The sequence below is a fragment of the Lates calcarifer genome, linkage group LG10, assembly GCF_001640805.2.
Source record: "Lates calcarifer isolate ASB-BC8 linkage group LG10, TLL_Latcal_v3, whole genome shotgun sequence".
Classification (NCBI taxonomy): Eukaryota; Metazoa; Chordata; class Actinopteri; family Centropomidae; genus Lates; species Lates calcarifer.
This window is the reverse complement of record NC_066842.1, coordinates 1,605,635-1,620,134: the sequence shown is the minus strand read 5'-3', so window position 1 is coordinate 1,620,134 and position 14,500 is coordinate 1,605,635. Positions and strand designations below refer to the sequence as shown.

At 41.6% G+C, this 14,500-nt stretch overlaps 1 protein-coding gene across 1 annotated transcript; it reads left to right on the top strand.

Annotated features, from left to right (window-relative positions):
• The first annotated feature begins 358 nt into the window (after positions 1 to 358).
• LOC108872671 (AFG3-like protein 1) lies at positions 359 to 11,282 on the top strand. The gene is given in 17 exon segments (XM_018660479.2): positions 359 to 643; positions 2,386 to 2,470; positions 3,157 to 3,242; positions 3,619 to 3,768; positions 3,889 to 3,960; positions 4,157 to 4,255; positions 4,257 to 4,282; positions 4,731 to 5,001; positions 5,099 to 5,236; positions 5,346 to 5,499; positions 5,584 to 5,691; positions 6,129 to 6,254; positions 6,356 to 6,466; positions 6,566 to 6,681; positions 7,204 to 7,404; positions 7,480 to 7,674; positions 8,752 to 11,282. Coding segments are annotated over 17 exon segments (2,313 nt in total). The 5' UTR covers positions 359 to 511; the 3' UTR covers positions 8,995 to 11,282.
• The last annotated feature ends 3,218 nt before the right edge of the window (positions 11,283 to 14,500 follow it).

The window sequence follows — 14,500 nt, the reverse complement described above, 5'->3', positions numbered from 1 at the left end:
AAATATACGACTTTAGATAAACGTGTTATATGTACGTTAAATAATTACCACGAGGTGGAAAAACACACAGTCATGGTTACCGCGTTTTGTTGAGTGTTACATGAAGATGACATACACATTGGAGAATGTGCTTTTCTGTCTCAGCCAATCAGCGTGAAGGTGCGTTGTGAGGACCCATCGGTGCTCCTTCTCATACCTCAATGTAATAAAGTCACCTAAACAAAAAGTACGTGTATATACATACTAGATCAGTAACATATACTATTCTGTAGTTGTATGACACTTTGTGACCTAAATTAATTCATAGAATTATTTCTTCTCACAATAATTTCAGTCAGGCATATGCGGGGACAGCCGCTCGGGCTTTACATCACCCTCCCATTGACTTTTCATGCTGTTAACTCTTATTCAATAACACTTGCACCGTTGACACGATGAAGTTCGCTGAGAGAAAGTAAACAAAAGCAGCTTGTGTTTTTGACTGAAAGGCTAGGCAGGCGGCACAGGGAGGATGTCTCAGGTGCTGAGGCTTCTCTCGGCGGCCGCTCTGCCTCTCTGCCGGGCTGCAGGACTCCGGGCTCGGCTCTGCGCGGTGACGGCAGGACGGCTCTTTACAGCCGGATACGGGAGCTCCGCTGCCCCGGTGAGTGAGGACGGATGTTTTCTGGAGCGGTTGTTGGTGTTAACAAAATGTACGAGCTCGTTAGGGGACTTAATGCCCCCAGTGCCCTCCTCACGTGGGCTGGAAGTCAGGTGTAATCTGATATTTGTTTGTTTAGAGGAACAGATAGCTAGCTAGCTGGACTGCGTGCCAAAACTCATTGCAAAACCGTCCAGCTCAGGGGTTGTTTGTTTTCCAACGAGATAACAGACATAAAAAACTATTTAAGACCTCATATGACTTATACATAATCTCGCTTTTAATTCGGCATAAGTTTGATCCGACAAAAATCATCTTTGACCCGAAGAATCAGCATTTTTGTGAAAACATTGCTCGTCACGAGCTAACGTTAATGTAAGGACAAGGTTAGATGACGTAACAGTTAACAGCTTTTAAGTGAAGTATCGGTTTTACCTACATCGATTTGTCCCGCTACTTATGATACGATACCAACACGGTGTTATTCTACACCAGTGCTGACAGAAAGATTAGCTAGGAGAAGCTAACACAGGTAGCGTTAATATCAGTACAGATTTTGTGATACTTCGTGGACGATATGTGGTTTTGTTTTTGTTGAAGATGCAGTTTTACAACATCCAGGGTCTTGTAATGATCAGGTTATTGAGAGCTGTTAGTTTCTAGTGTCTAAGACAATTTAAAGTATTGTTAACCTTTCTCCCACATTCAGCACGATTCAGTTTTAGATCTGAATCGATGAGTCAATCAATAAAAAAATGAATCGACAGCCATTCTGGGAACCAGTTAATCGTGTTAGAAATATTCTTCAAGCAGAAATGTCAAACAGAAACAGGTTTCAGCTTCTCAAATCAAAACTTTTCCTTTTCCTCTGTACTTTTCTTTGCTGTAAGTATTTGAGCCTTTATTTTAGATGTAGCACTGATAGATTATCTCGGGAATTTCAACAGATTTGTTTGCATTAATTTCTGACATTTGATAGATTAAAAATGTGCGTCAATCTAATCAGTGATTGAAATAGTCAGTTGCTGCCTCGTTCCATTCTGTAGTCCCCTCTGTCTATGTTATATATCAGTAGTCACATTCTTATTTGTACATTTAAAGGGTCATTGGTAGCTGTAGTCGTTCATCCAGACACTCACAGCCAAATTATCACCTATAGTAATTTTAATGTATGTAATCAGGGACAAAATCCACAGTGCCTGTTCCATGATAAAATAAGTTAAATTCTTTAGTGCACCATATCTGTGTTATTGTCCCTCTGCAGTTCCACCGCATCTTTGAATATTTTGGTTGGAGTTCCAGTTGATCCCAGAGGTGTTGGAGGGGTTTAAGGTCCAGGCTCTGTTCAGGTCAAGACCTCTCACAACAGACTGGGAAAACAGGTTCTTTCTGGACCTGGCTTTGTGTATGTTGAAAACAGGAAAGAGACAAACTGTTGACAAAAAGCTGGAAAAACACTATTGTCTAAAAACTCAGAGCATCAGGATTTCCCAACAGTCCTGGACCAAACCAGAAAGACAGCCCCCAAGCAAAATCATACAAAGGAATGAGGACAGAGTCCAGAGTCCACTTACTTTTGGTTATCAGGATCATACTGAGCTAATTTTAATCACTCCACTGCTCCTGGAGTCTAATGTAATTCAGAGTCAGGTATTTGAGATAAATGTGACCTTCAGAGTCTGGTTGTTTACCTGTCAGAGGTTGTGGTTGTAAAGTCCTAACACTGGCTGTTGGTTCTTTTTCAGAACGTCTGTCGGACTCCAGCTAACTTCCTGTCCTGTCGCAGGTTCCAGACAGCTCAGCGACGACTTTACTCCACTGAACCTAAAGGTGAGAGCTGCTGTGTAACAGCCTCATTATGTTTGTTTGGTATTTATGAACATAGAGCTGCAGGAATGATCCTAAAACCAGGAAGTAAGTTAGCATGTTAGCATGTTAGCATTAGTGGTTCCCTCATCCCAAAGTCACTGTGTTTCTGGTTAAATGTCTGAAATAAGGTCTGTGGTTTTAACACAAGCTCAAGACATTTTCAGTGGTGTTCATCTGTGAAGATGATCTGATCAACTAAACCTGAAGGATCAGAAACTTTAGCTGCTCACAGTTTATTTTCTGGAATAATCCCTCCCTTTTTTGAGGAGGGAACATGTTTCCAGCTCCTGTATGTTGCACAGCTGAGTCACATGACCCTGGAGATTAAAGCAACAACTCCAATGTGACTTAAACTTTTCAGTATTTTTTTACCTTTTCAGTCCCTCTAATGTAACTTCAGGATATTTTTAAATCAGTTCAGCAGGTTCAGTCACTCACATCAATAACCAGACAACAGCAGAAACAGCCGGATGTAAATAAACCAGTCAAACAAACCACCTCAGATACTGAAGAAGTCAGAGACAGAGTCCTGAGGCTGCTGGATGTGACTCTCTGCTGCAGAATTATTATTTCACCAATTCTGTGGAAACCAGAGAGGAAAGGTTGGTCTGACAGATGTGTAATAAAAACAATAATATGTGTTTCAGATGGAGGAGGAGGAGGAGGAGGAAGACCAGGAGGAGGGAAGAGAGGAGGAGGAGGAGGAAAAGACTGGTGGAGCCGACTGCAGAAGGTTTGTGACACGAACTAGGGCTGTCCCCTGTCCCCTCGCAGAACGTCAGTGGACGAGTCCTTATACAGTTTTTTTTTTTTTGTCTTAAAATGACCAAACAACAAAACTAACTGAGTTCAGTACTTGATGAAAACGGAGGCAGAACGACAGAGCGATTCTCTCCGATACCAGAAACTACCGGTGATATGACGAGTTGAAACCAGCTGACAGTGTCAGCAGCCCGGCAGGAGAGATAACCGAGCTGTGACTGAGACACCAACTTCATGTCTGCTGTGTTTCTGCCTGTATATATTTTGTAGTGGCAGGAAAATTACTGTGATATTATAAAGCTGCAGAATGCCTGGTTGACACCTACTCCTGTGTCTCTGGTCTTCAGGGCGACTTCCCCTGGGATGAGAAGGATTTCCGTTACATAATGATCACCGTGGCCGGAGTCAGCTCAGCTCTGCTCTACTTCTACACCAGAGACAACGGCAAAGAGATCACCTGGAAGGACTTTGTCCACCGGTACCTGGGCAGAGACCTGGTGAGGGGACATACTGGATTATTCTGTCCAGGCCCAGTGTGGTTTAGAGTCCAGATCTGAACATCTTGTGTGACTTCTGAAGACGTAACAATGAACATTTATTATTGTTTTTCTGTGCAGGTGGAGCGGCTGGAGGTCATCAACAAACAGTACGTCAGAGTCATCCTGGTGCCGGGAGCTGACACCGACACGGTGAGGAAACGAACCAACGTCTGACACTGAAGCAGGAAATAGAAAATCTCTATAAAACAAACATTTACCTGATTTTTATGCAGCTAAAAATCTGTAATGAAACTGTGTATATTCATAATTTTCTGCTTCATTTTGGCAAACGTGAAATTAACAAGGCCAATAAACGTCAGAAAGTGACATCAGATCTTGTGTGCAGAGCTACGTTTGGTTCAACATCGGCAGCGTCGACACGTTCGAGAGGAACCTGGAGGCGGCGCACGCAGAGCTCCAACTGGAGCCGTCGCACCGAGCCACCTGTCGTCTACAGCATGGAGAGCGACGGGTGAGTTTGACACACACAAACTTTTCTCAAGTGTCTGACAACATTATGGACAGGATTACTACAGAGATAGAGCTTTTTATTAAAGGGAAAGATCCAGAAACATGCCTATATATCAGCACCAGACTCCACTGACAAAAACAGGAATTTTACTGAGCAGAACACAGGAGCTGCTGGAATACCACTGTGTGTGGTACTTTTACTCATGTAAAGTATCTGACTACTTTACTTTCATTGGATGTCCACTTGGATGTCACACAATAACAGAAAAAATGTTACTGATCGAGGCAGCAGTGTTCCAGCAATGCCCATGTTCTACATGCTAAAATTGCTAGTTTTGCCAATGGAGTCTGGTACTGATATCTAATGATGTTTCTGGTTAAACCAAAAAAGTCGGTTACGTCGTCTCAGTTGACACCACACTAACTGTAACCTCTCTCCGTCCTCGCAGTTCCTTTCTGGTGAACATGCTCCCCACGCTGCTGCTGATTGGCTTCCTGGTCTTCAGCCTGCGACGCGGACCAATGGGAGGAGGTGTCGGCGGCGGCAGGGGCGGGCCCTTCAGCATGAGCGAGTCGACGGCCAAAATGATGAAGGACAGCATCGACGTGAAGTTCAAGGACGTGGCCGGCTGCGAAGAGGCCAAACTGGAGATCCTGGAGTTCGTCAACTTCCTGAAGAACCCGCAGCAGTACCAGGACCTCGGAGCCAAGATCCCCAAGGTACAGGAGTCCAGGCATACGCAGGGCTGCAGGGCACTACGGCAGGGTCCTGACAGAGGTGTTAAATGACGGTCGTGTTGTGTGTGTGGTTTCCCAGGGTGCCGTGCTGTCCGGTCCTCCCGGGACAGGGAAGACTCTGCTGGCTAAAGCCACGGCTGGAGAGGCCAACGTCCCCTTCATCACCGTCAACGGCTCCGAGTTCCTGGAGATGTTTGTGGGCGTCGGACCGGCCAGGGTGAGTGGGTAGGGTCGGTCGTTCTGTCAGACAGGAAGTACCTATCAAAATAAGATACTACCTCTGTTGTATTGAAACTGAAAGTTTGACTGAGTTCTCTCCTCTGAAGGTGAGGGACATGTTCGCCATGGCGAGGAAGAACGCCCCCTGCATCCTCTTCATCGATGAGATCGACGCCGTGGGGAGGAAGAGAGGCGGAGGGAACTTTGGTGGTCAGAGCGAACAGGAGAACACGCTGAACCAGCTGCTGGTGGAGATGGACGGTAGGCTGGAGGATAAAGAGTCTGTCTTCAGGTTTAAAACCTGAGGTGTGATGTGACGTGTCGTGTGTTAATCTGTATCTGCAGGTTTTAACACAGCTACGAACGTCGTGGTCCTGGCTGGAACCAACAGACCTGACATCCTGGATCCTGCCCTGATGAGACCGGGACGCTTCGACAGACAGATTTACATAGGTAGAGTTCAACACAGACACAGCTTTTAGTTTAACCAGAAACATCACTGTATATCTCTACCAGACTCCATTGACAAAAACAGGGATTTTACCGAGCAGTATACAGGAGCTGCTGGAATACCACTGCCTCCATCTGTTAGTGTGTCTGTGTTACTGTGTGACTTTCAGTGGTGGAAGAAGTAATCAGATACTTTACATGAGGAAAAGTACCACACAGTAAGACAAACAAACTAACTGATTGAATTCCAGCAGCTCCTGTGTTCTGCTCAGTAAAATCCCTGTTTTTGTCAGTGGAGTCTGGTACTGATATATAGAGATGTTTCTGATTAAACTAAAAGGATCTTCCTCTTTAATAAAAAGCTCTATCATTGCAGCAGCTGTTTGTGGTTATGAAGCTTTTCTTTTCTTCTGTTTGAACGCCTCCTTGTCTCTTCTCAGGTCCTCCGGACATCAAGGGCAGGGCGTCCATCTTTAAAGTCCACCTTCGACCGATCAAGCTGGACCCAAACCTGGACAAAGACGCCCTCGCCAGGAAGATGGCGGCAGCTACACCAGGATTCACTGGTGAGTAACAGCTGCAATACTGATTCCATCACGTCATAGAAAGTGTTTAAAGAGTGTGTGTGTATTTATAATGAATGTTTTTCTCCCTGTGATTGAATCAGGAGCCGACATCGCTAACGTCTGCAACGAGGCAGCTCTGATCGCCGCCAGACACCTGTACCCCGCCGTCAACGCCAAACACTTTGAACAGGCCATCGACCGTGTCATCGGAGGTCAGCGTCTCCTCCTGTCATAACAATAACTCACGTTTAGTTTCAGTTTGTTTTCCTCTCAGTCTCAGTCCTGGGTCGTGTTTGTGTTTGTGTCTTCAGGTCTGGAGAAGAAGACTCAGGTCCTGCAGCCGACAGAGAAGAAGACTGTGGCATATCACGAGGCCGGTCACGCCATCGTGGGCTGGTTCCTGCAGCACGCCGACCCCCTGCTAAAGGTAGATTTCACAAAGTTTGCAGATTATTAGGTACACCCAGCTAAAAGAAACACCGTTCAAAATGTAAAAAAACTAACAAACTAATTAGCAGTGTAGTCACTTTGTTGTTGCCTCTTTAAACCAAGACAGAGCTGAAACGATTAACTGGCAACTATTTTCATACTCAAATAATCATTTTTTTTAGTAAACATGACAAAGATTTTTCTGAAACATCAGGATTTAATGCTTTTCTTTGTCAGACATGATTAGTTTTCGATTATTCAGCAGCCAAAACAAGAAATTCGAAGGCCCCTGTAGCAGTTTTCACCATTTTATAGAAAATATGAATCTGTCAGTCGAGGAAATAAAACTCAGATTAAAAAAATAATCAGTTAAAACCAAGACACAGGCCTGTTGATTGATATCTCGTCACTAATTGGAGGAAGACCCTGATATCAGATAAAACAGAGGGTAACAGCGGTGAAAATGACTGAAAGGGAAATACTGGTTCTGTCTCGTTAAAGACGTCTGGTTTGTGTCCAGGTGTCCATCATCCCGCGGGGGAAGGGTCTGGGTTACGCTCAGTACCTGCCCAGAGAGCAGTACCTGTACAGCAGAGAGCAGCTGTTCGACAGGATGTGCATGATGCTGGGAGGACGCGTGGCCGAGCAGGTGTTCTTCGGCCGGATCACCACCGGAGCTCAGGACGATTTGAAGAAGGTCACGCAGTCGGCCTACGCTCAGGTACGCAGCGCTCACACACCTGCTGGGCCTGATTCAGGTTTACTTTCCCTGCTGTGACGCCTCCTTCTCCCTCAGGTGGTGCAGTTCGGGATGAGCGAGAAGGTGGGGCAGGTGTCGTTCGACCTGCCCCGGCAGGGCGAGATGGTCCTGGAGAAGCCGTACAGCGAGGCCACGGCGGAGCTGATCGACGAGGAGGTCAGGGAGATGGTGGATCGGGCGTACGAGCGCACCCTGCAGCTCATTCAGGAGAAGAAGGACCTGGTGGAGAAGGTGAGACTGTTGTTGTTTCTCTGATTACTGAAGATCCAGACGTCTGACGACTAAAATCCTTCATCAGCTTAAAGATCGGAGTTAAAACGTTAGAAAAAACATTGAATCACAGAGAAAGTAGTCGACTGAAAATGTTTTAATGTCCAGTCGACAGCCGGCGCTTTAAGAAAACCTTGTATGATGATGTATGAAATCTTCAGGCTGCTGCATGAACCCTTTTTATCAGTGGCCTCTTATTTACCAAAAATACACCCAACAGAGTGAGTGCACCACATTTGTCCAGTAGGTGTCACCGTTGTGCTTCAGCTCATCAGGAACTTTCCTCAGGTTCAGGTTGTTCCTAGAGGAACTGTTTTCTGTGAACACTCTGCCTGTTTTTAAATGATTACTTCTTCAGAACATGTCGCTCTGTTTGCAGGTTTGCAAGTCTGTTAAATAAATAAAATAAAGAACATAGCATAAAGTTTTCCTCTTAGTGTTACTGCTTTTTGCTGCAGGCTTTAACATTTATTGTTAATTGTATATTTTAGAATTAGAAGGAATTACAACTAGGGATGGGTATTTGAAGATATTTCCTTTATTGATCATTAGAAAAATTAACAATTCAATTATCAATTATGGATTAATCTTCTTTTTTTAAAATTGAAAATGTGTATAGGAGAAATTCAGCTGCTAAAGAAAGTGTGTTTTTCCTCAGTGAAATACTCGAAGAAGAAATGAACAAACCAAAGCTCAACGCTCGGAGTCTTTCAGACACAAAACAAGTTATCAATCATGTCAGACGTTAATAAAATATGTCAATAAAAGATATTTGTAATATGACCATGTCTCAGAGGCAGCTCAGTTTGCTCTGTTAGAGTTTCACAGCGCCTCCTGCTGGTCGCTGCCACGTACTGAAAATCATTCACTACTCAACCTCGAATGTGTCGATTAAATTCTACAAGATTCTTGGCCTTTATTAAACTGTCACTGATAAATTATGAGTTAGAAAAAAGTACAAAGCAGCAGAAACAATAGACGACCCCTTTAACCCAGAGGAAAAGTGTCCTCAGTATTTAATCCTGATGTCGTCCTCAGGTGGGGAAGCGGCTCCTGGAGAAGGAGGTCCTGGTGAAGGCGGACATGGTGGAGCTGCTGGGCCCGCGGCCGTTTGAGGAGAAGTCGACGTACGAGGAGTTTGTGGAGGGGACGGGGAGTTTCGAGGAGGACACGAGTCTGCCGGAGGGTCTCCGAGACTGGAACCAGGAGAGAGGAGGAGGAGAGGGGGAGGCAGAGGCCGAGGAGACGAGTCCGGCTCAGGACAAACAGAAGGCGGCGTAGCAGAGCCGGAAAAATCTCAGATAAGACAAACGGACGCTTCACATCCCAGCTGCAAAAAAACACTCAGCTCAGTGCAGTTTTACAGAGCCGAGGAGGATTTCTAAATGAGCTCCATTATTAAGTAGGTTAATAATTCAAACCCTCACATTACCAGCAGCAGGTTCACAGCTCAGAGTGATGGGTTTGATTTAAATTTGAGATAATGTGGACATAGTTCAGCTTTTCTTTTTCTTTGGGTGCACAGAACAAAAACAGTCATTTAAGTTTCTAAATTCTAAATCTGAGAAGATGAATCTCCCTCCAGGCTCTGTACGACCTCCGGTTACACGTTTAATTTCCTTTTATTTATCCAGAGAAGCTTCACCAAGGCTGAGATCAGGAACAGGACTCTCCTCCGCCACGCCTTAAACACTCATCAAACAGGAGCAGATTTTAATTTTCCTGAACTGAATGTAAATGATGAACATTTACAGCGTGTGAACAGACTGATTTATCTTTTTATTTATTACCATATAAAGGGAGTTCTGCTCTCTGACTGAGGTGAAAACAGTCTGATATGAGAACTTTGCCAAAATCAGAACATTTTTACAGGTTTAAAACTTTGAAAACTGATAATGACGTATTCCTGCATCAACTCTGGATTTATTTTATACAGAAACACCTCGATGCTGTAACAGGACGTGTAAATGTTTGTATAAATTCTTTGTGATGAATAACGACTCGTCAGGAAGCTGCTACGTCACAGGCCCAGTGGCTGATGGGTAATATTGTAATTCTCTGAAGGATTTCTGCTGATGTAAAGGAAAAACATCCCCTAAATCACTGAAACAAAAAAGCCATTTAAAACATCCTCAGGCTGAGTTGATGCACTGTAGCAAAGTAACAGGCTTTAGTTATGTTTTTTTATCAACAGTAAATTAAACCAATTAAACTCATCTCCTTAACCTCAACGCCAACTTCATTTTCCTCCAGAGACGATTCTAAGAGACGTACGGCTGCGTTTGGTAACTAATCCCATTTATTACAGCGGAGTTCCTCTAAAATAAGAGATAAAATTAGATATAATTGAATTATCGCATCTTTAGTCCCTGAAACACTAATAACAAGCAGTAAAATTGTATGTTGCTGCTTAAAAAGCAGAAGTTGACGCTCATTTGACTGGTTTCAGATCAAATTTAAAGCCTCTTTATAAAATTGTAGATACTTAAAGGCAGTATTTAACCTTATATTAAAGTAATTAAAGTGAATTTATATAGTTCAGTGTAGAAGCTGCACAGTGTTATTTCCATCTAATGATTTGATTTTTGTGAAGCCATAATAATTTTGTCAGGAGGAAAAAACTAACACCAAACATTAAACAACATTTTCTTGACATTTAAATTAAATTAAAAACATTAAAATGTCATTTTTAACTCTGATATGCCTTTAATGTATAGAACTTTAGACTCTCTAGGACTTGTTGAAACATAAGTAATCAAATAAAGCACTTCTGTCCCACTGCATTGAATGCAGCACACAAACCTACTGTGAGGCATTCTGGGAAATGTAAGAAATAACTGGCTGTAAAAAAGCAGTAAAAGCAGTTTAAACAAAAAAAAAGTGATGTATCTAAAGGGGGATTTCTTCTTTTTTATGTCATGTTGTTGTTGTTACTGCAGCCGTCCAGCAGGCGGCGACCTTGCTGTTTATCTGCAGGAGGGTTCGACTGAGACAGGAAGTTAAACAGCAGCTGAGTCTGTCTTTAAAGGTAACACGAGCAAGGTTTGGACTCTGAATCAGTCGAACCCCCCTGAACATAATCTGGGTTATTAAGACCTCACAGACAGGAAGTGCTTTACCACAAAAACACAGACATCAAATCTAAAAATAAATGTTTTACCTTTAACCTTCTGGACTGAACAATTTTTAGACTCTGACCCGCTGTGGGAAAGTTATTACCGCTGCTGCAGTGTTATTAATTTGTAAAACAGGCAACCTAGTTGAGGCAAGGAGAGAGAGAATGGTAGAATGAACATCAAGTCAGATTTGTATCAGTACTTTTTATTTTTTACTGGGACAAATTCTCTAGAGTTTTAATCAGCTGTGTCAGTCTCTACTGGCTCTTTGTGCGTCTGTCAGTCTCCTGTCATTCTCAGTGTATCAGCATCTGAAAAATCACCACAGGCAGCAGAAAAACTGATGTAAAGTTACTGCACAGAAGGCAAGAGAACGCAGAGCTACTGTTTGTTCTGTGAGAAGTGGTTCATTATGTGTTTGTTTTGTTGGAATAAATACATTTTGGATTTGTATATTTTCATTCTCATCCTTCATCGAGCGGTTAGTATTTCAGTGATATGTTAGATGGCAATGCTCCATCACGTTTTACATGTATATAGTGAATCCTGGACTGAAGCTTGACTTTCAAAAATTACATTAATTAGATATTCTCCCAAAACTGTTCAGCCCTAGCTGAAACTCCAGCACAAACACTGACACTGATGTTCAGACTATTGTACTCAGATGGAGGCAGTGGTATTCCAACACCTCCTGTGTTCTACCTGGTAAAATTACTGTTTTTGTCAATGGAGTCTGGTGGCGATTGCAGGTTACAAGATAAATTCTGGATTGCAATATCTGGCTCGTATAATGATGGAATATGGTGTAATTAGTGTGTCAATAAAGGTATACTCTAAACAATGTGTTGGAGTATGATTACGTAACCAATCGGCACAGTTAGCTATGGGTAGCTTCTGCTCATCTTGTGAAATTGGTAAAGCTTTAGTTAAGCTGTTAGCTATGTGTTCTTGTTATTTTTCGCTGTTCCAGGTTTGCTTCCGCATTATGTGGCCCACTGAATATGCACAGTAGTTTCTTCTGCCTTTGAACTGAGAACAAACAAATCGTGTCCACTGTATCCAGTTCTTATAAGACATCCACGATCCAGTTCTTATCAGTATCTTCCCTGGCTTGTGCTTGTGTGTGTTGTCATCGGTCATGACCTTCTGTGAGGAGGCGGCGAGATGAAGCCGGAAAACAGATTAAAACCAGCGTTTGAACGTTGCTTCAGTTTGTCAGTACTCTGAGAAAACTTGATTACTGAAAAAGGAGCTGGAGCTGCTTTTTTGTCAAACATGAGTGAGGTTAGACACTGAACACACCTGTGGCGCGAAGGTAAGGGTAAAGAGCAAACTAGCTAGCGGCGAGCCGTTGTGCCGTTGTGTAGTGATGGGCAAATGAAGCCTTGTGAAGCTTTGAGGCTTTATTTTTGTACCGAAAATGATTCGAAGCTTCGAGGCCTCACTTTGAGGAAGTGAAATTACAGCAGCTGTTTCATAATTTGAGCACAAAACATAGTTGTTTCAATCCCAAATGTTTGCAGTAAAATTGCAAACAAAGCTGCATGTTCATAAACAGATTTGAAGTCATGCACAACCTTTAGCCATGCGTGGGTTAAAGTGTGTTTGTGTTTGTGTGACTAAAGCCTGACATGAGCTGTGGAGGGTGGTAACTGTTTAGTCTGTTTTGTCTCTTTATTGTGTTCATTTTAACTGTTGGTCAGGAGGTGATTTTAAAAATACCTTTACAGTTTATAACAACCAGTTCTACACTTATTTACTTAAAAATGTTCACATAAGCTGCTGTTAAGATCTTTGTAAATTTGGTTGTTATCAAATGTAAACAACACAAAAGACATTTTAAATATGTTAATAAGAAGGTTGAAAAGTGAAATAATGATTCTGTGTGTGACTGTGGTGAAAGAAATACAACACAAGTTAAAATCCTGCATTCAGAATTTACTTAACTGATAGTGTTTGTTATTGTTGTGCAATTCACAGTAATATACATAACTGCTTCAGTGGTTTGTTGATAGACACACAATAATCATTTTACTTTTTCCCAAATATTTGTTGTTGTTGATTCTTCAGGAGGTGATGACAGTCAACTGTTGATTTTCTGAAATAGCCTCTAATGTTTGTTAAATGTTGTGGTTCAGCTGTAATGTCATTGTTTTCATGGTTAAACTGTTGATGAGGAATAGGTAGTAGTGTATTGATCATTTTCCTTTGTATGTTTCTCTTTGATTTCCTCCAGGTGTCACCACTTCGTCCACAACATCGTCTATGATCGCAGAGACATGGTCCATGATCAGAGAGACATTGTTGAGGATGAGAGAGACGTCGTCCTCGATCAGAGACATTGTCCATGACTCGTAGAGACCTGTGCAAGAATTGATAGAGACTGGGGTTACTGATTCAACGGCATTGCCAGAGATCAGGGACATTGTCGATGATCACAAAGACATCATCTATGGTCGCAGAGACACTGACCATAATGTTAAAGACACTGTCCACAATCACAGGGACATAGTCCACGATCACAGAGAGTCTTCGTACAGTGAGAAGTTCTTTGAGACCAGGACAGAGGCCTCCAGGTAATTCAACAGCTTTACACCAACTGTCCAAAACAGAGCACTGACATTAAACTGTTTTAAAAATAGAATCCGTTAATTAAGTTTATTTACATTGTTTATGGTAGAACAGAAGAAGAAAAGAAGTAATTTAAGGATAAAATTACTGTTGCTAAGTATTGGAAAGATAATGACTAGTTATTCCTTGCTAGTACTAGTTATTTTTGATTAATGTTGTATTTGGAAAAACCTGGTTTAAAAGAAATCTTCTGTGTGTTTCAGCTGAATTCACAGAAACAAGAGGAGCCACCAAAGGTGAAGTTAAGAAAATATTTTTGTTTCTATGAAAAACCGATCAAAAAATGTTTCTTAAACTTCATATCAACATACAATTTATTCAGTTATTAAAATATAATTAGGAAAGAAAGAGACACTTGAACAAATGTCACAGAGCTAAACAAAAACCACATAAAAGAAGTAACATCAGAAAATTGTAATAATAGAAGTAATCTGCAACACAAAAAACTGTAAATAATACATTGTAATCTTTATTAATATAAATAATATAACTTAAAAGTAATTACTAATATGAGAAGAAAGACGTAAAAGTCGAAGTTATCTGTAGTATAGAAGCAGTTTGCGGTATTCAGTGTAGTCAGACAAATTTGGAAGAAATATGCAAAAGAAAAATAATATGTAATGGTAAAAGTAAACTAAAATAAGAGGTTATAGTAAAAGCCATCTGTAATTCAAAAAATGTATAGTAAGATGTCAAAAACGGTCAAAAAATGTCATAGTATAGTAAGGCCTCAAAAACCATGAAAAATATCACGGTACAGTAAGGTATGAAAATTGGTCAAAAAATGTCATAGTATAGTAAGGTGTCAAAAATAGTCAAAAAATGTCATAGTATAGTAAGGCTCAAAAACCATGAAAAAATATCACGGTACAGTAAGGTATGAAAATTGGTCAAAAAATGTCATAGTATAGTAAGGTGTCAAAAATAGTCAAAAAATGTCATAGTATAGTATGGTGTTAAAAATGTCATAGTATATAAAGATCAAAAAATGTCATAGTATAGTAAGGTCAAAAATGGTCAAAAAATGTCATAGTATAGTA